The 24586-nt window shown below is 46.4% G+C and overlaps 1 protein-coding gene across 3 annotated transcripts in view; it reads right to left on the bottom strand.

Moving 5' to 3' along the window:
- Positions 1 to 1147: 1147 nt before the first annotated feature.
- EPHA8 (EPH receptor A8) overlaps positions 1148 to 24586 on the bottom strand; it is a 156480-nt gene continuing 133041 nt past the window's right edge. For all 3 annotated transcript variants that reach the window (XM_068241559.1, XM_068241557.1, XM_068241558.1), the window contains 10 exons: positions 24262 to 24358; positions 24113 to 24180; positions 23033 to 23158; positions 22517 to 22702; positions 18109 to 18170; positions 16485 to 16694; positions 16185 to 16334; positions 14571 to 14761; positions 8373 to 8528; positions 1148 to 7162 (listed from right to left, as the gene is read on the bottom strand). In XM_068241559.1, the coding sequence (XP_068097660.1) occupies positions 7048 to 7162; positions 8373 to 8528; positions 14571 to 14761; positions 16185 to 16334; positions 16485 to 16694; positions 18109 to 18170; positions 22517 to 22702; positions 23033 to 23158; positions 24113 to 24180; positions 24262 to 24358 (1361 nt within the window). In that variant the 3' untranslated portion in view covers positions 1148 to 7047. The remainder of the gene's footprint in view (positions 7163 to 8372; positions 8529 to 14570; positions 14762 to 16184; positions 16335 to 16484; positions 16695 to 18108; positions 18171 to 22516; positions 22703 to 23032; positions 23159 to 24112; positions 24181 to 24261; positions 24359 to 24586) is intronic.

Here is a 24586-nt window from a genome sequence, read left to right as displayed (position 1 = left end):
CACCATCTACTCATCTTCCCTCTGGTGGCACCATCCACTCATCTCCAACCATACCCAGGTGACACCATCTACTCATCTTCCCTCTGGAGGCACCATCCACTCATCTCCAACCACACCCAGGTGACACCATCTACCCAACTTCCCTCTGGTGGCACCATCCACTCATCTCCAACCACACCCAGGTGACACCATCTACTCATCTTCCCTCTGGTGGCACCATCCACTCATCTCCAACCACACCCAGGTGACACCATCTACTCATCTTCCCTCTGGTGGCACCATCCACTCATCTCCAACCACACCCAGGTGACACCATCTACTCATCTTCCCTCTGGAGGGACCCTGGAGTCATCCCCACTCAGGTGGCACCGTCTACTCATCTTCCTTCTGATGGCACCATCTACCCATTTTCTGAAGTGTGCAGCTGCAGCACCAGAAATGCCTGATCCCTTAAAGGGAACCTGAACTGAGTAACATTATTTAAAATAAACAGCTGATGAAGCTGCAGATGAATATTACATACTTACTTCATCATCAGTTCCTCTCAGAAGCTCACCATTTTTTTCTTATAGTGATCCCTTCTAGTTCTGACAATATTTTGTCAGAACTGAAATATACCAGTAGCTGCTGTCAGTTACAACTGAATGTGCAAGGTAATGTCCATGTTTCTCAATGGTTAAAGTGGTCGATATTACAGTTTAACAGTGTGCTGACCAGGAAGCTGTTATGAGGTAATGGCCATTTTCAAAATTGAGAGCAGGGAAATCCATTGATCACAGTGGACAAACAGGACGCAGGAGAGGAGAAAGAGATTGAGGCGTAGACTACACGGGAGGTAAGTATGGCGCGTTTATGTTTATTTTGACTTTTAATTTTCAGTTCAGGTTCTCTTTAAGGAACATTTTCACTGGGGAACAGACGTGAATCTGGAATCCTGGTCTGGATGTTTATTATGTTGCCTGCTCCTGGGTAATATCAGGCCATAATGAGGTTTCTAAAAGTTTAATATTCAGGTTTTTAGGACCACATTTGTTATACTTGCCTAAGGAGATCATTAGAAGTTCATGTTCGTAGAGATTGATATATGTATCTCTGCTGCTCACACATCCATACAATAAATCAGCCAAAGACTCTTTTGAATGTTAGTTTATTCCAATCATATAGAGTGAAGATTGTCCATGATGTCATAGAGAGGATGATTTCACAAATGTACAGGTTTTCTCCTGTTTGATGTCAAGAAGCACATAGAGAGATGTACAATAAACCAGCAATCTAGATTTCCCATACAAAAAGCGCTTCCATAGGAAGAAATGGTCTGTATATAATATAATAATATGCGTAGAAAAGTCACCTTGCCCCTCCAGGAAGGGGCAGGACTAGCGGGAGGAAGTGTGTGTTGGTTGTGTGCTCTCTATGTACATGTGCGGAATACAGACAGTTCTGTATGGTTGTGAGGTCAGCAGATTATCCGTCACTCATCGGAAACATGCACACCATATATTCCATATATGTTCCATTTCACCACCAGCGCCCAGCGCTTAGTACCAAGAACCACAATTCTCTGTGGCACAAGACAAATACAGCTCTGTAAACACTAGGAACACAGACACGTAATAGCAGCGACTTCTGTATGTGGGCACATGCCTGGCGGTGACTGCGGGCACGGCAACACTGTCAATGTGTGTTCAATCACTGGTCGTTCTCATATGTCGCCCAGGCCACTTACAGATACCCAGTCAGGGACAATGAAAGCCGCAGTCACCGCCACAGATGCCCAGTTAGGGACAATGATGGCTACACACCACATGTCAGGACGTTAGTTCATGATTTACTCGCACTAGATCTGGAAAACAGATTGGAAGAGTCCAGAATCAGGTCCGTCATCCTCAAGGATTTAGGACATGGTTTCTCAACCTTGTTATAGCATATACCCCTTTATTGACTTAGTTGGCTCAAGTATCTTCTGCCGTGGGAAAAATGGTCTCACGTACCCGTCACATACTGTATATGTTTGTTAGGAGGACTCTATAATTGTGTATAAAGGTTTTTTCAAACTTTTCTTAATACTTTTAATTAACTAGAAGTCCTTATTCAGGATTGTTTATGTATGATCCATCATTTGATTAAATCTCTTATCTTACTACGAAAGATAGAATATGACAAGTACTCCTGAGCCCTACTAAAGTACCCCCCGGGGTACGTGTACCATGTGTTGAGACCCTAGGAATGAAGAGAACAACAATGATCAGATATATCAAAACACAGTTTAAAAATGTTTTGCTTTCTATGAAATAAATACCATTAAAACAATTTCCAGTTGTGAGATAATTGTTGGGATGCCTCAACACAGAATCAACCTCTCTGCAGGACAGTTCAACATAAAGGGGTCTAGGCAATACTCCTGTACCAAGTCGAAGGATGGGAAGCCCAAAATATGACAAGAGGGCCCTGAGGTGTACCTTGTGTTGGACCCACACCATGCTGTCTTATGGTGGCCCTTCCTCTGTGTAACCAACTAACTGACATGGCTGGTGCCCAGAGGAGCACATTCCCTGCAGGTCCTACACTGATAATTCTATTTCTGATGCATGGGCCTAAGATCTGCATACAGCCTTAGGGTGGGGCCAGCAAGTACCTGCCATTTGCATCTGCACACTTTGTCTTAGTGCAACCAGCACTGCTGAGAGCTGGCAATTAGTCTGCTCACGAAAAGTCCAACAGGAAACCTAGTTCCTCCAGTGATTGTGCTTCCTTGTTGCAGCGGCTATAACTGGTGAAGATCAGTCTCGTGTTCTGTTGCTCTGCCATTTATTACTATAGCATAGAAGAGTTTGTTATGGTAAATCTAGAAGCATGAATGCAGTGTACACACCACTGATAAATGGATTCATGTCCAAAAATGACAATCTGTCTTAGGAACCTCCTGCGGCTCTCTCTGAATGTTCCAGCCCTGTCTGGAGGTGGAAGTCTCTGCTCTTGGCTCTCAGATTCCTCCACCCTGGAGAACGTGTGAAATGACCATGACACATTTTTGGCTTTCCCAACTCAGGACAGCCTGACAGCAGGTAGAAATAGTCCAGTACGGGGGTAAAATGTCACCCAAAAATAGACAAAATCCCCCAACAACCTAACAAATAGAAAATGTATGAAAAGCACCAAATATACGGTAATCAGTAGAAGAAATTGAAGCTTCATTGGGACCGTAGAAAGGTGAAACTCCAGATCCTAGAAAATGTCCTGTGTCCTCGCAGATCTGGATGGAAGGTAGTAAAGTGACATTTACTGATTGTCTTCAAAATGTGGCGTAGCGCAGAATATCTGTGGCATGATTAGGGGAAGAAAAACCTTCACTTGCTTTCTATTTGCTTTGCTTCACTGATAGAGGAAGTGAGTTTATTGATTGTGCCAGATTATGAATTATCTTACTGTCATCACTTCCTAATTACCCCTCTAATTACTTCTGACGGGTGAAAAACTATCCTAACGATGACGGTGTCCCAATCATTCCTGGAGGCCTTTCACTGCACCCCAATGATTTATGAGGAACTATAACTTCACCCCAATCATTTCTTGGGTACTATTACTCTTCCCCAACCATTCCTAGAGAACTACAACTCCACCCCAACCATTCCTGGAGAACTACAACTCCACCCCAACCATTCCTGGAGAACTACAACTCCACCCCAACCATCCCTGGAGAACTACAACTCCACCCCAACCATTCCTGGAGAACTACAACTCCACCCCAACCATTCCTGGAGAACTACAACTCCATCCCAACTATTCCTGGTGAACTAAAACTCCACCCCAATCATTCCTGGTGAACTATAATGCAACTCCAAACATTTCTGGGGAACGATTACTCTTCCCCAACCATTCCTTGAGAACTATAACTTCACCCCAACCATTCCTGAAGAACTATAACTCCACCCCAACCATTCCTGGTGAACTATAACTTCACCCCAACCATTGTTTGTGAAATATTACTCTTCTCCAACCATTCTTGGAAAACTATAACTTCACCTCAATCATTCCTGGAGGACTATTACTCCACCCCAACCATTCCTGGAGAACTAAAACTCCACCCCAACCATTCCTGGAGAATTATAACTCTACCCCAACCATTCCTAGAGAACTACAACTCTACCCCAACCATTCCTAGAGAACTACAACTCTACCCCAACCATTCCTAGAGAACTATAACTCCACCCCAACCATTCCTGGAGAATTATAACTCTACCCCAACCATTCCTAGAGAACTATAACTCCACCCCAACCATTCCTGGAGAACTATAACTCCACCCCAACCATTCCTGGTGAAATATAACTCCAACCCAAACATTTCCAGGGGACTATTTCTCTTCCCCAACCATTCCTGGGTAACTTTAACTGCACCCAACCATTCCCTGGCAACTGGGGACATATGACTCCACCACAATCATCCGGGCAAAATAATGACTCCCGCTAATAATTTCTCAAGAACTTTGGCTCTACTCATACTACTGTATTGCTTTATATATTACTGCTATTCAGTCATTTCTGTGGTTATTTAGCTGCACTTTATAGGATGAGATTTCTTCAGCTCTGCAGTATCCATTTTTTTCAGCAGGACATAAAGAATGAAATCTAACTATAGGATACACTGTATCATTCATACCTCTTTTTTTTTTAATTAAATGTATAGATTAGGAATGTATATTCATATATATCTCTACATAACACCTCATATATTCATAGTACATCTTATAACTTTATATTAAAGCTTATAATCTCCATATTACATTTCATATCTCTATATCTCATAGGCCTGTATCACACCTCATATCTCCATGGTATATCCTCTGTCTCTGTTCTCGGAGGTGTTCAGGTTATATCACATATCTGAGCTCTCTAATGGATGCTCACATTGCACATTAGGAAGAATATTAGGATTGGTTGTATTACAGACCTCTGTATAGCACAACACATTGGTGTATACGTAACCATGGTATCACTGATTTGTGTAGCAGCTTCTGAATTGTATGGGCTATCCTCATATTGGGATGTCTGATATGCTGTGGATTTCGATCAATGATCTGCATATTACAGCCAGTATCTATTCATTCCTAGCCTGTGTTCTAAGAATAACACAGGATTTCCTGCATACTGAATTATGCTTCCCAGTCCACCTGGAACATTAAATGCCATGTTGCACAATTGCGCGCTCAGTACAGCTGCCACATTGCATGCCATATTGCACATTTCCCCACCCAGTACAGCTGCCACATTGCATGCCATATTGCACATTTCCCCACCCAGTACAGCTGCCACATTGCATGCCATATTGCACATTTGCCTGCCCACTGCAGCTTTTCACAAATTTGTAATTGCCGGGCCATTGCAGACTCAGTATTTGCACAAATCTGCTTCAAGTGCAGCCATTATGTTGCTAGAATTGCTCTGTCTCTCTCAGTGCACCTTCAGCAATGGTATAATTGCACCTCAAGTGACACCATTGTATTGCTGCAATCACCATAATACAATTACCCTACCAGCATGTCATATTGCACAATTGCTTGCCCAGTGTAGCTGCAACATTCCATGCCATATTTCACAATTGCCTGCCCGGTATAGTTGCGACATTGCATGCCATGTTGCACAATTACCTGTTCAGTTCAGCTGCCACACTGCATGCCATATTGCACAATTGCCTGCCCAGTACAACTGCCACACTGTAGGCCATATTGCACAATGGCCCAACCAGTACAGTTGCAACATTGCATGCCATGTTGCTCAATTGCCCACCCAGTACAGGTGCCACACTGTTTGCCACATTGCACAATTGCCCACCCAGTACATTTCCCCCACTGCATGCCATTTTGCACATTTGGCTGCAAAGTACAGCTGCAACATTGCATGTCATATTTCACTATTGCCCGCCCAAAACAGTTGCGACATTGCATGCCATATTGCACATTTGCCCCCCAGTATAGCTGCCACACTGGATGCCAAATTGCAAAATTACCGCCCAATACAGCTGAGACATTGCATGCCATATTGCACAACTGTCCACCCAGTACAGCTGCCCCTTTGCATGCCATATTGCACATTTGCCCACCTAGTATAGTTGGGACATTACATGTTATATTGCACATTTGCCCACCCAGTACAGCTGCCACATTGCACCGCATATTGCACATTTTCCCTCCCACTGCTTTCCATAATTTTGCAATTGCCCTATCAGTGTAGACTCCACATTTGTGCAATTCTGCTTCAAGTGGAGCCATTATGTTGCTAGAATTGCTCTCTTTCTCATTGCACCTTCAGTAATGGTATAATTGCCCCTCAAGTGACACCATCATATTGCTGCAATCACCACATTACAATTACCCTTGCAGTGTGGCCACCATATTGGTATACATGCCCTTCCAGTTTATTTGCTATTTTGCTACAACTGCCTACTAGGTTCAGTGATCATATTGCTATAATTTTCCATCCATGTTTCTGCCACGGACTGCCTCGTACATCTGCTATGTTAATGCAGATAACACAAGCAGGCTTTTCCCAGGGCAAAGTTCACTGAGTGGTGATTACAGGTGATGCCATGACAAAAGGGTCGGCACACAAAAAGCTACGTAGAGTTATTGCACAGCGCTAGGTGCCGGACACACAGAGGTCTGTACTGGAACCTGTATCATGACTGTAACCCCAGAGCAAACAAAAATCACACAGAGGGGTCAAATAACATGTGGCATGGAGGAGGTGTGTCCACAGGAAGCCATGTGACATTTTTATAGGTCCATCCCCCGCAGGGGAGGGAAAGAGCAGCATCCATATGAGATGGCGGTCACACCCTGTATTCTCCACAGATACTATTGCTAGATTGAGATCTCAGCAGGAAAGGATCTCTATGTAAACACATCACATGGGAAGCCCAGAACAAGATGGCTGCAATGAAGAGGAAGTCCTGTGGCCGCTCAGTCACATGATCTTAGGATAGCAGCAGACGTGCGGCTACGCACAGGTTCCCTTCCCACATTCAGTATGGCGGCTTAGCCACAGTCTTCATCACAGATGCATTCTGGGTCCTAGTGTGTTGATGAGCTGAGCCCTCATGATCTGGATACTTGTGAGGATTTTCTTCTGGTGTCCTATCAATGAGATGCCGAGCCTCCGGATGTCTCTGTGGGGACGGGAGACAAAGGAAGAGAGGTGACACTGGGGAAGCAAATCATTGGTGGAAACTGTGGGCAGATGGGAAATCATTATTATGGGTAAAGGAGGGGGGTTTGAAACCTTGGCTCTAAATACCCTTAAGTGCTAGCCTAATAAAATATAACTTAAATGTAATTTAATTCTGTCAATTACAAGCCTTTTGGGGGCAAAAGACTGTTATAACTAACTTTCCTGAAGTGAAAAGGCCCCTCAGCATCCCTGCCTTGTTATTCTCACTTTTTGGAGCGCCCATCATAGTCTACTGAATAGAATTCTTTCCTGAAGTAACCAGACCTCTTAGCATCACTGCTTTGATATCCTCACTTGTTGGGGTGCCCATGCATAGTCTACTGAATAGAATTATTGCCTGAAGTGACCAGACCTCTTAGCATCACTGCCTAGACATTCTCACTTGTTGGGGTGCCCATGCATAGTCTACTGAATAGAATTCTTTCCTGATGTCACCACGCCTCTCAGCATCCCTGCCTAGACATTCTCACTTGTTGGGGTACCCATGCATAGAATAGTCTTCTGAATGGACTTCTTTTCTGAAGTTACCAGGCATCTCAGCATCCCTGCCTTGACATTCTCACTTGTGTGGTGCCCATGCATAGAACAGTCTTCTGCAATGACTTCTTTCCTAAAATGGACAGGCCTCTCAGCATCCCTGCCTTGACATTCACTTGTTGGGGCACCCCTGCTCCATAGAATAGTCTTGTGCATGGACTTCTTTACTGAATTCTTACATGGACTTCTTACAGGCATCCCCGCCCAGACAATTTCATTCGTTGGGGTGCCCATGCATAGAGTAGTCATCTGAATAGACTTTTTCATGGAATGGGCAGAACTCTCAGCATCAGTCCCTTGACATTCTCACTTGTTAAAACACCCATGCATGGTCTACTAAATGGACTTCTTTCCTGAAATGGACAGGCCTCTCACTATCCCTGCCTTGACATTCTCACCTTTTGGGAGCCTGTGCATAGATAAACTAGTCTTCTGCATTAATTTCTTTCCTTAAGTGACCAGACTCTCAACATCCCTGCCCAGGCAAGTTCACTTGTTGGGGCATCCATGCATAGATAAGTTATCTGAATGGACTTCTTTCATGAACTGACCAGACCTCTGAGCCCTTTTTTAGTCTGACAACATGACTGCCAGATGTGAGAAGAGCTTACCCAATATTCATCTTCATTACCATCCCAAGGGTACGATACCCGCCCATCACAAAGTTCTCTTTGTACTGCCCCATCTTGATGGAGTACAGCCAATCGTCCACTGTGGCACAGCTGGCAAAGTCAAAGACGCCTCTGTCCAGCCGTGGGTGGGTGAATCTAGGAGAGACCAGAGAATTAGGTCACAGTCAGCTAATTACACATCAGTAAGTGTGTGTATGGGGGGGTGGAGGAGGACTGCCAGCCTGCTGTGTGAATAATCACCATAAATGAGATGATGTGGTGTGTGTAATCATTTAGCTTACATCATGCAGCCACCATGTGTCCTCAATCTCTGAATATCATCTAATAAAACATGCCTTCATTGAGGTCTCACCTCGTCCTACATAGTCGTGCTTATCTCGGCTCCAGGATTCATTTGTGTCATAAATACAGAACATGCACTCTGCGGGAAGCCTGCTAAAATTAATGCCGGAGAAATCCAATAAATCAGGTGGGATTTCTCCAGTAATCGGACAGATCATGGTGGAATTACTGCTGCGGAAATGTGTCAGGATTTGTGAGTGTAGGTGCAGAATCACCGACCACCCCTAGGGAGCGATCTACTCCTAATCTGACAGTTCACTCCGAGTTGTGACACACATTATAGAATGACACACATTCCAATCAGGGGTGTGGTCAGGAATCTGAAAGACTTGAGGCATCCCTTTGCACTGCCAGTGTGAGAACGTGTGGCATGCCTAGCACGCTGTGGCAAAAAAGTGGGTGTGGTCATGATGGCTCATGGGTGGAGAGAAATTTACATGAACCTAGCAGTGGTGTAATTCAAAGATAGTAGGCCTGACAAAAAAAACACACTTTTGAATTAAGCTACCTCTCCTTTAAAGGAGTCATCAGGCAAACCCCAAATCCCCCCCCCCCCCCCTTGCTCTACTTACCCGGGGCTTCCTCCAGCCCATTGAAGCTGACATGTCCCATGCTGCAGCTCCGCATCAGTCGACGGCCCAGGGTCCCTGCCGATGCAGAGGCCCACCTCCTCTAGCGCGCCACCCCAGGTGCCGCTGTCAATCAAGTCCGCGATGTACTGCACAGGCGCAGTAGAGACGACCTCAGGATTTTGCCTGATGACTCCATTAAAGGGCACCCGAACTGCCATATTTATTTCGCTTTAAACAATACCAGTTGCCTGTCCTGTTGATCCTCTGCCTCTAATACTCTTAGGGCTCGTTCAGATTATGCGCGCTGCCGTGCGCATTTTGGCAGCGCGCATAGTGTGCGACACACAAGAACGGTAGAAGGGCATAGACAGCCCTTCTACCGTTTCCATCATATGCGCGATGCGCTATCGCATTGCTGCATATTTTTTCGGGAATCGCAGCGCAGATCTCATTTATTGTAATGAATGGGATCTGCAGCGCATAGTAGCGCACATGGCGTGCGATTGTACGCATTGCGTTCCGATCGCACAGCCATCTGCACTAAATGATGTGAACGAGGCCTTAAGCCTCGTACACACGCCTGACTCAAATTAGCAGAGGCGGCCGATAACAACCGATTCATCTGATAATCAGGTGTGTGTGCAGCGGCCCCGACGAGCAAGCTGTTCGCCCGGAGGATCTATTCACCCCCAGCAACGGGTGATTCTGTTGTTCACGCAGCTCCCTCGCTCGGCATGTAACATCATGCTCCAGCGTCCCTCAGTCGTCCCTCTGCATAGTAACACTGTGGGCTTGATTCAGTAAACCGTGCTAAGTGTTAGCACGCCTGTGAAAAGCCCTATATCATGCCTAAAGTTAGTTTAGGCATGATAAATTCACATCTAAAGACTTTAGGCGTGATAACTAGGGTGCGAACTGGGTTAGCACCCTTTACTAAATTCACATCGCGCGCACAGTCCCGCACGCAAAACTTTGGGCGCGCACCGCTGGGTGCGACCTTAATGTCGCACCATGTGACGTTAAAGTCGCATGCAATGCGACCTTATAGGCGCATCAACGCACCGTTTTCGTCGCACCGCAATGCGACATTTCGCGCACACCGCGCTGTGGGCACGCAAAGTTTTCAGTGTGGGACTTTGCGCGCGATGTAAATTTAGTAAATGGTACTGACCCAGTTAGCACCCTAGTTATCACGCCCAAAGTCTTTAGGCGTGCTAACTGGGTTAGCACGGTTTACTGAATCAAGCCCTGTGTGTGTCTGACACACGTCTGTGCTCCCCGGCCCAGAAATGTCACCCAAGGGGATCGGGCCTTGATCCAACAGGCGACATCAATCACAGCACCTTTAGTCACAGACCCTAAACAAGCATGCAAATCAGATGTTTCTAACAGAAATTATATAATATCAGTTTCACGCTTGTTTCAGAGATCTGCAGGACTACCAGGCAACTTGTATAGTTTAAAAGGAAATAAATATAGAAACCTCCATATCACTCTCAGTTTAGGTGTCCTTTAATAAACAAAATAGGGCCCTAGTACGCATACAAATATACATATAAGATGTAATAAAATAGACATTCTCCACAACATCCACTTTTAGATGCTAATTAAATAGGCCAATCTCTAACATAACAATTAGGCAGCATGTTCCCCCAAAACACAGAATTCAGCAGTGTGCCCTAAACATCACAATGAGCAGCATTTCCTTCAAAAAACATAATCAGGTAGAGCGATGGCTTTAGTCAACATAATTAGACAGTGTACCCCCACAAATATAAATAAATTAATCATAAAATTGCATTATTGTGTCGCCTAAACATATGTAGACAGTTCCCTCAAAATCATAATAAGGTAGACTCATTCCTCAATAGTGATGGGCCGAACCTCCGATTTTAGGTTCACGAACTTCCGCGGAAGGTTCGGTTTGCAGAAAAGTTCGCGAACCGCAATAGACTTCAATGGGGAGGCGAACTTTGAAAAATAGAAAAAATTATGCTGGCCCCAAAAGTAATGGAAAAGATGTTTCAAGGGGTCTAACACCTGGAGGGGGGCATGGCGGAGTGGAATACATGCCAAAAGTCCCGGGGAAAAATCTGGATGTGAAGCAAAACAGCGTTTTAAGGGCAGAAATCACATTAAATGCTAAATTGCAGGCCTAACGTGCTTTAAAACATCTTGCATGTGTATACATCAATCAGGTAGTGTAATTAGAGTACTGCTTCACACTGACGCACCAAACTAAGTGTGTAGCGCACCGCAAGTTACCAGCTGTTTGTGTAGTAACGGCCATGCTGGACTACTGCGCAACATGGCGAGATTGCTCTTCCTCACTCAGTGATGTCAGGTAATGTGTGACTGCCTTCTCAACTTTCCATGGCATTGTTAAAAAGCTTACGTTTTGTTTTTAAATTACATTTTCTACTTGCTGTGTACTTGTTCAGTACCGCTACAATGAGAATCCTATGGAGGCGGGCAAGTCTGGCATTGTGACCCCGGGTAATGGCCGGGGAATGAGGGATGGAATCCGGTGTGGAGCCTGAGCAACGGCTACCACTACACACCCAAGGAGGGCAGCAGGCAGGCATGCACGCCCGCCCCGAGGTAGTGACCAAAAATAACAATACAGGAGGACTATCGAGGGCTTGCTGTATTTCAAATGAATGTACTTTAAATCCTTTAACGAGAACCAGTTATGGCGGGCAAAGAGGATACCACATTCCTTTCACGAGAATCATATGGAGGCGGGCAAGTCTGCCATTTGTGTCTGCCACTCAACAGAAAAGGTAGATATGCAGTGAGGTGAGTTCACTCAACCCAAAGGTAGTTATATGCAGTGAGGTGAGTTCACTCTACAGAAAAGGTAGATATGCAGTGAGGTGAGTTCACTCAACTTAAAAGGTAGTTATATGCAGTGAGGCAAGTTCACTCAACACAAAAGGTAGTTATGTGCAGCGAGGTGGGTTCACTCAACACAAACGTAGGTGTATGCAGTGATGAGGTGGGTTAACTAAACACAACAGGTACTAGTAGTAGGTAAATGCAGTACTGGGTAGGTAGTACAATGTGCAGCTCCCTGTCACACACACAGGTGTCACTGAATGTGCTGCTGAATGCTGGTGGGCTGCTGGCAGTGGGACACACACATTATGAATTAGCAATGCTGTCTAAGCAACACAAGTGTCTCACACACACAGGTAGTCACTGAATGTGCTGCTGCTGCTGGCAGTGGGACACACAGTATGAATTAGCAATGCTGTCCACTGGCGAACGGAGGGGGCTATTCCGGGTGTCTGGAACCTCCCCCCTGCACTGAGCTGTGTATTCAGCCAGGGAAGCCCGCATAATATAAACAGCCTCATTCTCCCTCCCTTCTTACTTCTGGTGCCTTCCTCCAGCTAATAGAATGAGAGAGGCAGCCGAGCTTCCCCCACAAGATGCAGCCTGCAGTGAGAGAATATTGATTCTGGAGTCCTGGACTCTCCACAGTACAGAAGTGTCAGACATGATGCAATTAGAGGGCAGGCAAGCTGGTAAATATGCACACCATGATGCAGAGCTTGCCTGGACTCAGGGACCATGGGCAAACATCTGTCTGGTGTCTCCTCATTGTTATAATGACTGCATGTGTGTATAAGGTGTTAAACAAGTTGAAAAGTTTTTGACAGTCCCTAGACTCCAGGAGGGCTTCTTTCTGACTTGTGTGAGAGACTGACAGGGACAGGAGTCCGATTACAGGCAAGTAGCCTGTGTGATGTGGGACTGCAATACAGATAAGTCTCTGCTCCATCTCCGGCTATTCTCAATTTCTCCAGTCCTCTCTCTGGGCTAGTGCACGCCAAAATGACAATAGCAATCGCTAGCAATTTGTGAGTGTGATTTTGTGAAGCGATCTTCAGAGCGATTTTTGAATGAATCGCTCAAAAACAAGCTACATGCAGTATACCTGCGATTTTGAAAAAGTCACAACGCTGCTGTGGGAACACACACGTAGGGTAACATTAGCCAAGCGCTTTTCAAATCACTGTTGATTTGAAAAACGCTCAGAAGCACTCTTAGTGTGCAACAGCCTCCTTCATTCACCATTGTTTCCCTCTTCCCCTAGAGCTGGCTGTGTGTTCTTGTCATACAGGAAAGCTAAATAAAAGTGCAATTCTGGTGAGGCAAAATATTATTATTTAGTATTTATATAGCGCCGCCATCTTCCGCAGATGCATATATCCCTGCATCATATGGGTATCGCTTGCGCTATGTGACATTATGTGGCATATTCCACTGAATTGTCCAAACTAAGTCTATCTCCCGTTCCTCTCTCGGGGAGTTGTGCCAGCGCTGTACACCGTTCAAATTTGCTGCTACCAGAAGCCCTCAGAAACACTCGTGTCCTTGAGTACTTCCAAAGATAGGCAGCTCCGTAATACGCCAGCGCACTTTTGTGCATGGGCAGTATGGAGCCACCTGTATTCGGAAGCACTCGGGGACATACGTGCTTCTGGACCTTTCAGGAATCCCCCCCTTAAAAATCCTGCGTTTGCCCCTGCTGTCTAAAAAACACAAGTGTCAGTTTCAAACACAGAAAAAAAATTGATCACACGAGCAGGATGAGCTCTGAAAAGAGCTTTTCTGGGGCGCTATTATAGCAATAAGATTTAGCTAAGCAAGCTAAGAAGGCAAGAGCCTGACTAATCTGTCCCTAGGAGAACAAGTCTGCAGCAGCTGTCCCTATTCTCTCTCTAGCAGGCACACGAGTGAGGCTAATGGCCGCCAGAGCCTGCCTTATATAAGGGGGGGTGGGGCTCCAGGGCTTAGTATAGCCGGATTGGCTACAATGCGCCTGCTGACTGTGATGCAGAGGGTCAAAGTTGACCCTCATAGAGCATTATGGGGCGAATCGAACTTCTGAGAAAGTTCGCCTTCGCCAGTGAAGGCGAACCACCCGAAGTTCACCTGGAGCCGTTCGCCGGCGAACCGTTCGGCCCATCTCTATTCCTTAATGCTCAAACACATTAAAGCAAAAATGACCTCTAAAATCTCCAAACACAACTAGGCAAAGAGATAACATGACATTCAGGCCATGGCCCCTGAATCATCTCAGCACAAGTAATGGCAAGATTGGGGTGAGTTCCAGTCATCTCAAATAGTTTCCTGAAAATATTGCCACTTGCGTTATCTTATCCAGAAAATGCAACCCGGGGCTTCGTTTAGTTTTAGGCTTATGCCCTGTTCCCACACTGGGGTCAGCAGAGTTCTGGGTCGCAGCACTTACCGGTTGATGGTGGCGCTCAGTTTGAGGTGCTCTGGGTTCCGGATGAGCTTGTCCAGAATGCTGACGATGAGTGAGAAACGAGGACGTTCATTGCGGTCCCTCTGCCAGCAGTCCAGCATGAGCTGGTGTAAGGCTGTTGGACAACCCATCGGGGCCGGAAGACGGTAACCTTCTTCCACCGAATTTATCACCTAAACCATCAAAGGCAATGAGTAAACCATTAATATTATACTGCTGTTTACAATTTACATCAAAAATGTGAGGAGAGATGATCACAGAAGCAACATACACCATGAGGAGAGGCAGTCACAGAAGCAAGGCATGCCATGAGAAGAGACGGTCACAAAAATAAAGCACACCATGAGGAGAGATGGTTGCAAGAATAAGGCACGCTATAAGGATAGACAGTCAAAGCAGCAAGGCATGCCATAAGGAGTGGCGGTCACAGAAGCAAGGCACGCCATGAGGAGATTTGGGGCTTGATTCACTAAACCGTGATAACTCATATCACGACCGTTTCCGCTCGCATTTTTGCATTTGAATTTGCACGGGCAATTGCGCATTTTACGTGCAAGCGATCTCGTTTTCGCATGAAAATTTGCGTTTGCACGTGAAACGCCCGTCATATGAGCTATCACGGTCTAGTGAATCAAGCCCATGGTCACAGAAGCAAGTCACGCCAAGAGGAGAGGCAATCATAGAAGCAAGGCACTCCATGAGGAAAGACGGTCACAGAAACAACATGTGCCATAAGGATAGACTGTCACAAGAGCAAGGCTTGTTATTAGGGGAAAATGGCACAGAAGCAAGGCACACCATGAGGAGAGGCCGTCACAGAAGAAAGGCACACCATGAGGAGAGACGGTCGCAGAAGCAAGGCACTCCATGAGGAGAGACAGTCACAGAAGCAAGGCACTCCATGAGGAGAGGCTGTCACAGAAGCAACGCACTCCATGAGGAGAGACAGTCACAGAAGCAAGGCATGCCATGAGGAGAGACTGTCACAAAAGCAAGGCATGCCATAAGGAGAGGTGGTCACAGATGCAAGGCACGCCATGAGGAGAGACAGTCACAAAAGCAATGCACTCCATGAGGAGAGACAGTCACAGAAGCAACGCACTCCATGAGGAGAGACAGTCACAGAAGCAACGCACTACATGAGGAAAGACAGTCACAGAAGCAATGCACTCCATAAGGATAGACAGTCACAGAAGCAACGCTCTCCATGAGGAGAGGCTGTCACAGAAGGTGTAGGCACTTTTGGAGGGTGAATTGAGATGTTGGAAACTATAAGGTGAGTGGCCGTGTTGGAGTTTGTGTTAAGGTGTAGGGACTTGAGTTGGAATGTATAAGGTTGCCTGTCAGTACTGGAGTGTGTGTTGAGGTGTAGGGAATAGTGTTGAAAGCTATAGGGTAGCGTGACTGACTTGCCAGAGTGCGTGTCGAAGTGTAGGGACTGTCACTTGAGTTGGAATTGGTTGTGTGACAGTGTTGGAGCTTATGCTGCTGTCACATGGTCACCACTATTCAGGAATATGTTACTGAGACATGAGTAGAAACCTGCCTTCCGATTATTATTAACACATAACGATGAGCAGAGAATGACTTCCTTACATCTCGGTTGGTCATGTTCCAGTATGGCCTCTCTCCATATGCCAGCACCTCCCACATTACTATGCCATAACTCCATACATCACTGGCAGAAGAGAACTTCCTGTAACTAATGGCTTCTGGTGCTGTCCAACGAATGGGGATTTTACCCCCCTGTAGAAACATTAAAGAAGGGTTACTATACGTTTACATGGTGATATATCCTACATTTATTTCTTACGTCAGATCGCACATTCATAGAACTTTGCCATTAAGGTAGGTTTGAGTTGAATAAGGTTCTCCTAAAGTAGGTCAGATACTAACTGTGGTTGTGTAGGCAGCGTCAGGGTCATCCTCTAATATCCGAGACAGACCAAAGTCAGAAACTTTGCACACCAGGTTACTGTTCACCAGGATGTTCCGTGCAGCCAAATCACGATGTACAAATCCCAAGTCAGAGAGGTATTTCATTCCTGAAGAAATTCCCCTCAGCATGCCAACCAGCTGGATTATGGTAAAGTGACCATCGCGGCTCTGAAAGACACCAAAACATCTGATAATGTCCCCGTCTATTGGGGGTCTATAGCATGAAGACACCTGCTATATCTTCTTCGCTTCCTCCACATGGCTTCATCTCACAGCCCTCCCGCTGCTCTGTCCTGACTCCATTGTAGAAAATATTTATAACAGGACAACACGAGGTATAGAGAAGTGGAGGAACCTTTTAACCCGCTCACATCTTCCTGCTCTACCATCTACTATATTCTGACCAGAGTGATTTTATCTGTTGGGAATTGACAGGAAATATTGATAAGTGTACGGGCAAATTAAAGAGAACCCGAAGCAGTTTTTACTAAAGATAATAGGACACAGAGGCATGTTCTCTGACAATGACATGCCTCTGTGTCCCTCTGGTGCTGCTGCCAGTCCCCCCCTGGGCTCTGCTATCCCCTCTGAAAAATAGCACCAGGCTAGAGACAATCTGCTTGTCGTTAGCCTGCTGTTTACCTGGCATGTGTCAATCTGTGTTCTCCTCCGCCTCCTCCCGCATTGCTCCTGGCCTCTGTCAGCTTACTCCAATCGGAAGCTAATCCACGACCCAGGAAATATTCCGGGTCGTGGCTTAGCTTCCGATTGGAGGAAACAGACAGAGGTGGGGAGCCATGCAATGGAGGAGGCGGAGGAGCAGAGAGACTGACAAATACAAGGTAAACAGAAGGCTAGCGACAAGCAGATTGTCTCTAGCGTGGCGCTATTTTTCAGGGGGGACAGCAGAGCCCAGGGGGGACTGGCAGCAGCACCAGAGGAACACAGAGGCATGTCATTGTTCAGAGAACATACCTCTGTGTCCTATTATCTTTAGTAAAAATTGCCTCGGGTTCTTTAACCTCCTTACCGGTTATCCCGAGCTGAGCTCGGGGTAACCTGCGCAGGAGAATTGCAATTTTTTTTTGAATTGCATTTTTTTCTACACGCAGCTAGCACTTTGCTAGCTGCATGTAGTATGCAATCGCCGCCGCTACCCCCCGATTCGCCGCTACCCGCCGCGCCGCCCCTTCCCCCCTAGACCCCTTGCGCAGCCTGGCCAATCAGTGCCAGGCAGCGCTGAGGGGTGGAACGGGACTTCCTCTGACGTCCATGACGTCGGTGACGTCATCGCGATCGTCGCCATGGGGACGGGGGAAGCCAAGCAGGAAATCCTGTTCTGAACAGGGATTTCCTGCTTGCGCAGATCGCCGGAGGCGATCGGAGTGGGTGGGGGGATGCCGCTGCTCAGCGGCTATCATGTAGCTAGCGCTAGGCTAGTTACATAATTTTAAAAAAAAAAATTAAAAGTGCTGCGCCGCCCCCTTACCGACATAATTGGAATGGCAAGGGGGTTTAAAAAGTACAAAGTATGATGGGAGAGTAGGAGGGGAGAAGCTAGAGGGTTGTCACTGCTCCTCACCCTGAGGAAGGCGTCCAGTGATCCATTCTCCATATATTCCGTCACAATCATTGTCAGTTTACCTGCAAAACACAAGCAAGGGAATATTATTACTACTAGTACTCCAACTGCCAATAGTATTACTCCTACTATTCCTCCTATTACTACTCCTACTATTATTCCTAATACTCCTACTCACTACTACTTCTTCTTCTTCTTTTATTCCTACTGTAACTCCTAGTCTGCTACTATTTCTCCTAATAATCCTACTATTAGTCCTATTAATACCTATACTATTTATTCCTAATCCTACTCCTCCTCCTTCTATTACGCCTAATATTCCTACTTCTACTACTCCTACCATTACTCCTACTATTACTGTTAACTATGTTTAATACTACTACTACTACTACTACTACTCCTCATACGCCTACTACTTCAATTCCTACTTCGACTAGTACTCCTAATACTTTTACGACTACTTAATATTTAACTTCCAATAAGGGGAATAGTGGAAACAAGTCTAAACTTTTCAAAAAGACCTTGTAGTTTTTAAGAAAATCAATTTTAAAAATGTAAAGGATTTTCTACAAGGTCTTTTTGAAAAAATGTTTTCGACTTGTTCCCACCATTCCCGTTAACATAACGTACGTAGCAATTTTGGTGACAATAGCATGCATGGGGGCTTTGTTATTGACTACTAAAGTCGGCACAAATTTTGGCAAAATTTTGGATGGATTACATGAAATCAATTGAATTTCCAAATTGTAATTATGTGTGACCGTAACTGCAAAAATGTACATGCAGTTTCACTATCACTGTTCTTTACCACTTATAGAATTTCTGGACCAAACAATCAATGGCTTAACCACTCATGGTTTCTGGACGTGGGTCTCTTGACCAGATTAGTGCTTCTGTAGGTTCCTGGACGTGAGACTTCACCACCTCCGCTCCCATGCGGGCACGTGCCTCCGCCCCAATTGTGTGTGCACGTGCCCATTTAAAAAAGTAAGTGACAGTGTCATATTAAAAACAATATTTTCCTGTATTGAAGTGTTAATCCCTACAAAGCCAATTAACTACTTGGCCTAAAATCTCTTGTCACTTGAAATAACTGCCACCTGTAGCGATCGGACATGATCACTACGGTGATGTAGATGCTTCAGTGCCCTGTTGCCTAGTGAAAAAAACTTGTATTCTCCGCGTTTAGGACTCTTTTTTACATGTAGAATGACTATAAAATTAAACTATTCTCAGAAAAAAATGATATATATACAGTATATATCTTACTTCAATGTCATAAGTAAAAGTTATTGCTGTCCAAAATACAAAATATCTCTGCACTCTCCCTTCTTCCACAGTATACAGCAATAATAAATCCCCTTACGGGTACAGATTCACCAGATCCCTGTGGCCAAATTGACCAAGACTCGCATTCTGGGGTGTGGGCCCCCCCCCCCCCCGTCGCCTCTCTGGCTCTTATGTGATGTCTTTTGCTCGTTCCGTCTGTCTTGTACTTCAGGCAGTCCAGTGGGGGGAGATAAAAAAGGAGAGAGGACCCGCCTCTAATAGTGCATTACTCCTTTTATTAAAATGTTAAAACTTAAAAAACAATGGTGCAGAGCAGCATAGGTAAGGCGGTTTCTGTATACAGGTTTAAGCTGGTGAGGGGACTTAGCTCCCGGGTGGCTGCCTCACTCACCGCCGCTGCCTCTTTACACGCCGATACCGCTGCACGCCTCTACCGCTGCATTAAAAACATCCACGCTGGGGATCACATCAAGTGACGCCGCTCAGCTCCAATGTGGTTGCGTGCGCGTCACACGTTACGCATCCACGCCCGGGGCGGAGCTTGGGAGTGACGTAAGCGCGTGGATGCGTAATGTGTGACGCGCACGCAACCACATTGGAGCTGAGCGGCGTCACTTGATGTGATCCCCAGCGTGGATGTTTTTAATGCAGCGGTAGCGGCGTGCAGCGGTAGAGGCGTGTGAAGAGGCAGCGGCGGTGAGTGAGGCAGCCACCCGGGAGCTAAGTCCCCTCACCAGCTTAACCCTCCTGGCGGTATATTAAAAACCGCCAGGGGGCAGTGCAGCCGTTTTTTTTATTTATTTATTTTTTTTAAATCATGTAGCGAGCCTAGGGCTCGCTACATGATAGCCGCTGCTCAGCGGCATCCCCCCAGCCCCGCCGATCGCCTCCGGCGATAGGCGATCAGGAAATCCCGTTCAAAGAACTGGATTTCCTGGAGGGCTTCCCCCGTCGCCATGGCGGGATGACGTCACCGACGTCATGGACGTCGTGACGTCTAAGGGAGTCCCGATCCACCCCTTGCCGCTGCCTGGCGCTGATAGGCCAGGCAGCGCAGGGGTCTAGGGGGGGGGGGCTGTGTTGCGACGCGGATAGCGGCGATCGAGCGCGGGGCGGCGGCGATCGAAGTGCTGACGCAGCTAGCAAAGTGCTAGATGCGTTCAGCAAAAAAAAAAAATTACTCAAATCGGCCCAGCAGGGCCTGAGAAAACCTCCTGCGCGGCTTACCGCCAGGAAGGTTAAACCTGTATACAGAAACCGCCTTACCTATGCTGCTCTGCACCATTGTTTTTTAAGTTTTAACATTTTAATAAAAGGAGTAATGCACTATTAGAGGCGGGTCCTCTCTCCTTTTTTATCTCCCCCCACTGGACTGCCTGAAGTACAAGACAGACGGAACGAGCAGAAGACATCACATAAGAGCCAGAGAGGCGACGGGGGGGCCCACACCCCTGAATGCGAGTCTTGGTCAATTTGGCCACTGGGATCTGGTGAGTCTGTATCCGTAAGGGGATTTATTATTGCTGTATACTGTGGAAGAAGGGAGAGCGCAGAGATATTTTGTATTTTGGACTATTTTGGCCTAAACCATTAGGCAGATCTTGCAGCCCCCGGCTTAAGAACTTCTATATATCGATCACTGTGAAATTTAAGCAGTACTGCTGATAGGAGTTGATTTAAAAGGACATTTTAACTAACACCATTGATGTAACAGTATATTGTAGCTGTGAGCGCTGAATGTGATTGTTAAAAGTTATTGCTGTATCAATAGTGCCACAGCTGAAATGCCAAAACTGCCAGGAACCTGAGGCAAAAATCCCGGAACCTAAAGTGGCTACAGGAGTTATCAATCAAAATGTGCTGCCCCATGCTATCCTTACCTGGGGCTTCCTCCAGCCGCTTGCAGCCGACATGTCCCGCACAGCATCTCTGCTCGCAGTTGACGGCCCAGGGTCCCCTCCAGTTCAGAGGCCAACCTCGAGGTCGTCCTTACTGCAGCTGCGCAGGCTACGCTGTCAATCAAGCGCAGGGGAAGAACTACTGCGCCTGCACAGTACACTGTGAACAACATGGGCTTGATTGACAGTGAACAACATGGGCTTGATTGACAGCGGAGCTCGCGCAGGCGCAGTAGAGGAGGTCGGCCTCTACACCGGCGGGGACCCGGGGTCAGCGCTGCGATCGGAGATGCTGCGAGGGACATGTCGGCTGTAAAGGGCTGGAGGAAGCCCTGGGTAAGTATATCATGGAGCAGCACATTTTGATTGATAACTCCGTTAAGGTAACAGCCCTTTCCTATCACTACCTTCTCTTAGAGAGGCACCCAACCTTGGTTTGGCACTGGTCCTGTGTGGTCCTAAGAGGATGGTTGGAAATGCCTATTTCTGATGCCTATTTCCGAAATTTCAATTTCAGCCAATGCCAATTTCCGATTTTCGAGGAGTATTTCATTTGTCATTTTTTGCATTAGTGAATGCAAAAAAATGACAAAAAATAGAATAAAATCGGAAACCGGAAAATCAGTGTTGTGATTGGTCAGTCATACATGTCAAACTCCGGCCTGTGGGCCAAATATGGCCCTCAGAGCCATTCAATTTTGCCCTCAAGTGGTTTCTCCACTTTGCATTATGTTTGACCCTCTGTAGACCATCAGGGAATTTATATTTGAGGTGAAGCCCTAGAACACCAGTAACGCCCTATGGGGAAACTGTATAGGGGAAGATGGAGAACATTGGACACCTGGAAACTTTATAAGGGAGGGGGCCACTGGACATTGAGGTTGGCCCGCGACTAGGTCCAAGTGTACAATTTTGACCACCCCTGGTCTAAAATGACTGTGGAAATTCTGCATTCTCTGATTGGTCCAATGCTTACGAGTCCTGTGATTGAGCTAAAATTACAGAGTTGCGGTAAATCGGATTTTCGCGGAATTCGGTTCGGAACCACTGAAATTTTCAATTCCTTGTAATCTGAATGCGCATCCCTAGTGGTCATTGCTCCCCACTTTGTAGGTACAATACTGCTCTAATTTTTCTCTGTATAGCTAGTATCTGAGTCTTTAGCTGGCATCACAGAAGCCTCCAATGAAGCAATAGCAGTATTGAGCTGAGGGACGTACTTCTTGTCACTACTCCCTCCAGGTGGATGACGTTGGGGTGATCAAACTGCGCCATGATGCTGGCCTCACTCAGGAAGTCCCGCCGCTGCTTCTCATTGTAGCCAACTTTTAAGGTCTTGATGGCCACTGGAATTTCTCGCTTTCCTGGGAGTTTTAGGCGTCCATAGCAGACCTCTCCAAATTCCCCTGTGGAGACAAGACAGGAAGTGAGGGGGAGGAAGAGGGTCCAGAAATGGATCAACAGCCCACAAGCTCCATGAGAATGAGCAATTCACAGTCCAAGAGTGGAGAATAATAATAGAATAAATTACAATACTGTGTACAACAATTCTGGAGGGTGGACAAAACTGGACAACAGAGGGGAGACGATATAACAGCACTGGGGGGTGGAGGGGACATAACTGGACAACAGAAGGTGAGGCAATATAACAGTGATAGAGAGGGAGGAATAGTTGAAGAGATATTTATACTGAGAAATGTAACTGACCAACTTTTTTGGTGAGAAACTTTACACACCTGATCCAATTATCTTTTCAATCTTAATTCTGGAAGCTTCAATCTCCCGGGCAAATTCATGGACAGCCTGGCAGGGGTCTTCATATGTATGAGGGTCCACATAGAGCTTAGGCTCCGTGAAGGTCACTGTAAGAGAGAGGGAGAGAGAAATTAATGAAAGGAAAATATGTATATTGGGAATGCTGTAGATGTGATATACTTGGACTATATAAAGGCCTTCAGTAATGTTCCCCACAACATTCTCATGCAGAAACTGAGGATGCAAGGATTGGATAAGAATCTATGTACGTGAATAAGGAACTGGCTAACAGACAGAAAGAAAACAGTTGTGGTCAATGTGGATCATGTTCAAAATGGGTGACAATTAGCAGTGGGGTCCCACAGTGATTGGTACTGGGTTCAGCACTCTACAACTTATTTATTAATTACCTAGTAGATGATGTAGGGGCAGAGGGGCAGGATGGGGAGAGACAGACAAAGGGGCATGAGGGAGGAGTCAGAGACAAGAAGACAGGATTCAGAGACAGTCCAGAGGGGCAGTAGGGAGTAGTGACAGACAGAGGGGAAGGAGGGACAGACCGAGGGGCAGGAGGGAGAAGGGACAGACTGAGGGGCAGGAAGAAGAGAGACAGAGGGGCAGGAGGCAGGAAGGAGAGCGATAGACAGAGGGGCAGGAGGGAGAGACAGAGGGGCAGGAGGCAGGAAGGAGAGCGATAGACAGAGGGGCAGGAGGGAGAGACAGAGGGGCAGGAGTAAGAGACAGAGGGGCAGGAGGGAGGGACAGAGGGGCCGGAGGGAGAGACAGAGAGGTATGAGTAAGAGACAGAGGGGCAGGAAGGAGAGACAGAGGGACAGGAGGAAGAGACAGAGGGGCAGGAGGAAGAGAAGGGATGGACAGAAGGGCAGGAGGTAGAAGGGACAAACAGAGGGACAGGAGGAAGCAAGGACAGACAGATGGGCAGGGAGGGTAAGACAGAGTGGCAGGAGTGAAGCGGGAGACAAGTAGAGAGACAACAGAAGACAGTGAGGTTGAGATGTCTGTATTGATACTATTGTTATGATGTAGTGAAAAGGTCTCACAGTGTCCGTTCTGATAGTGCATCTTCTCCTCATCAGAGTCCTGGAAGGCCTTGCTGTATCCGCAGTGCCTGAGGAGGACAGATGGACAAATGAGACCATGTCCACCAACAGTATGGAGGCCATGTACCCACAAGGATTCTGAGACTCACCGCTTCTTGCAGATAAGGAAAGTTAGGAGAATGACGAGACCCGTTATTAGTGTCAGGCAGATCCACACAATGGTCATCGTGTCATACCGCAGGGATGCTGAAATACAATAACCATAAAACAAGACAATGGGCATTCACAGTTCACCACGTTCCAATCCAACGTCACAGATTTACCCTCTCCAACCATGGACAAGCGTCATGCAAGCAACCCAACGTTTCCCTTACTATTATGATTTTTTTTAAGCAAATGAAACAATATGAGTCAGGTGAACCTTATAACCCTGCTAAGGTCATCACAAGCCATAGCAAGAATCATACAATTCCA

This window comes from Hyperolius riggenbachi, chromosome 6 (genome assembly GCF_040937935.1).
Source record: "Hyperolius riggenbachi isolate aHypRig1 chromosome 6, aHypRig1.pri, whole genome shotgun sequence".
Taxonomy (NCBI): Eukaryota; Metazoa; Chordata; class Amphibia; order Anura; family Hyperoliidae; genus Hyperolius; species Hyperolius riggenbachi.
This window is presented reverse-complemented; position numbering and strand designations above follow the sequence as displayed.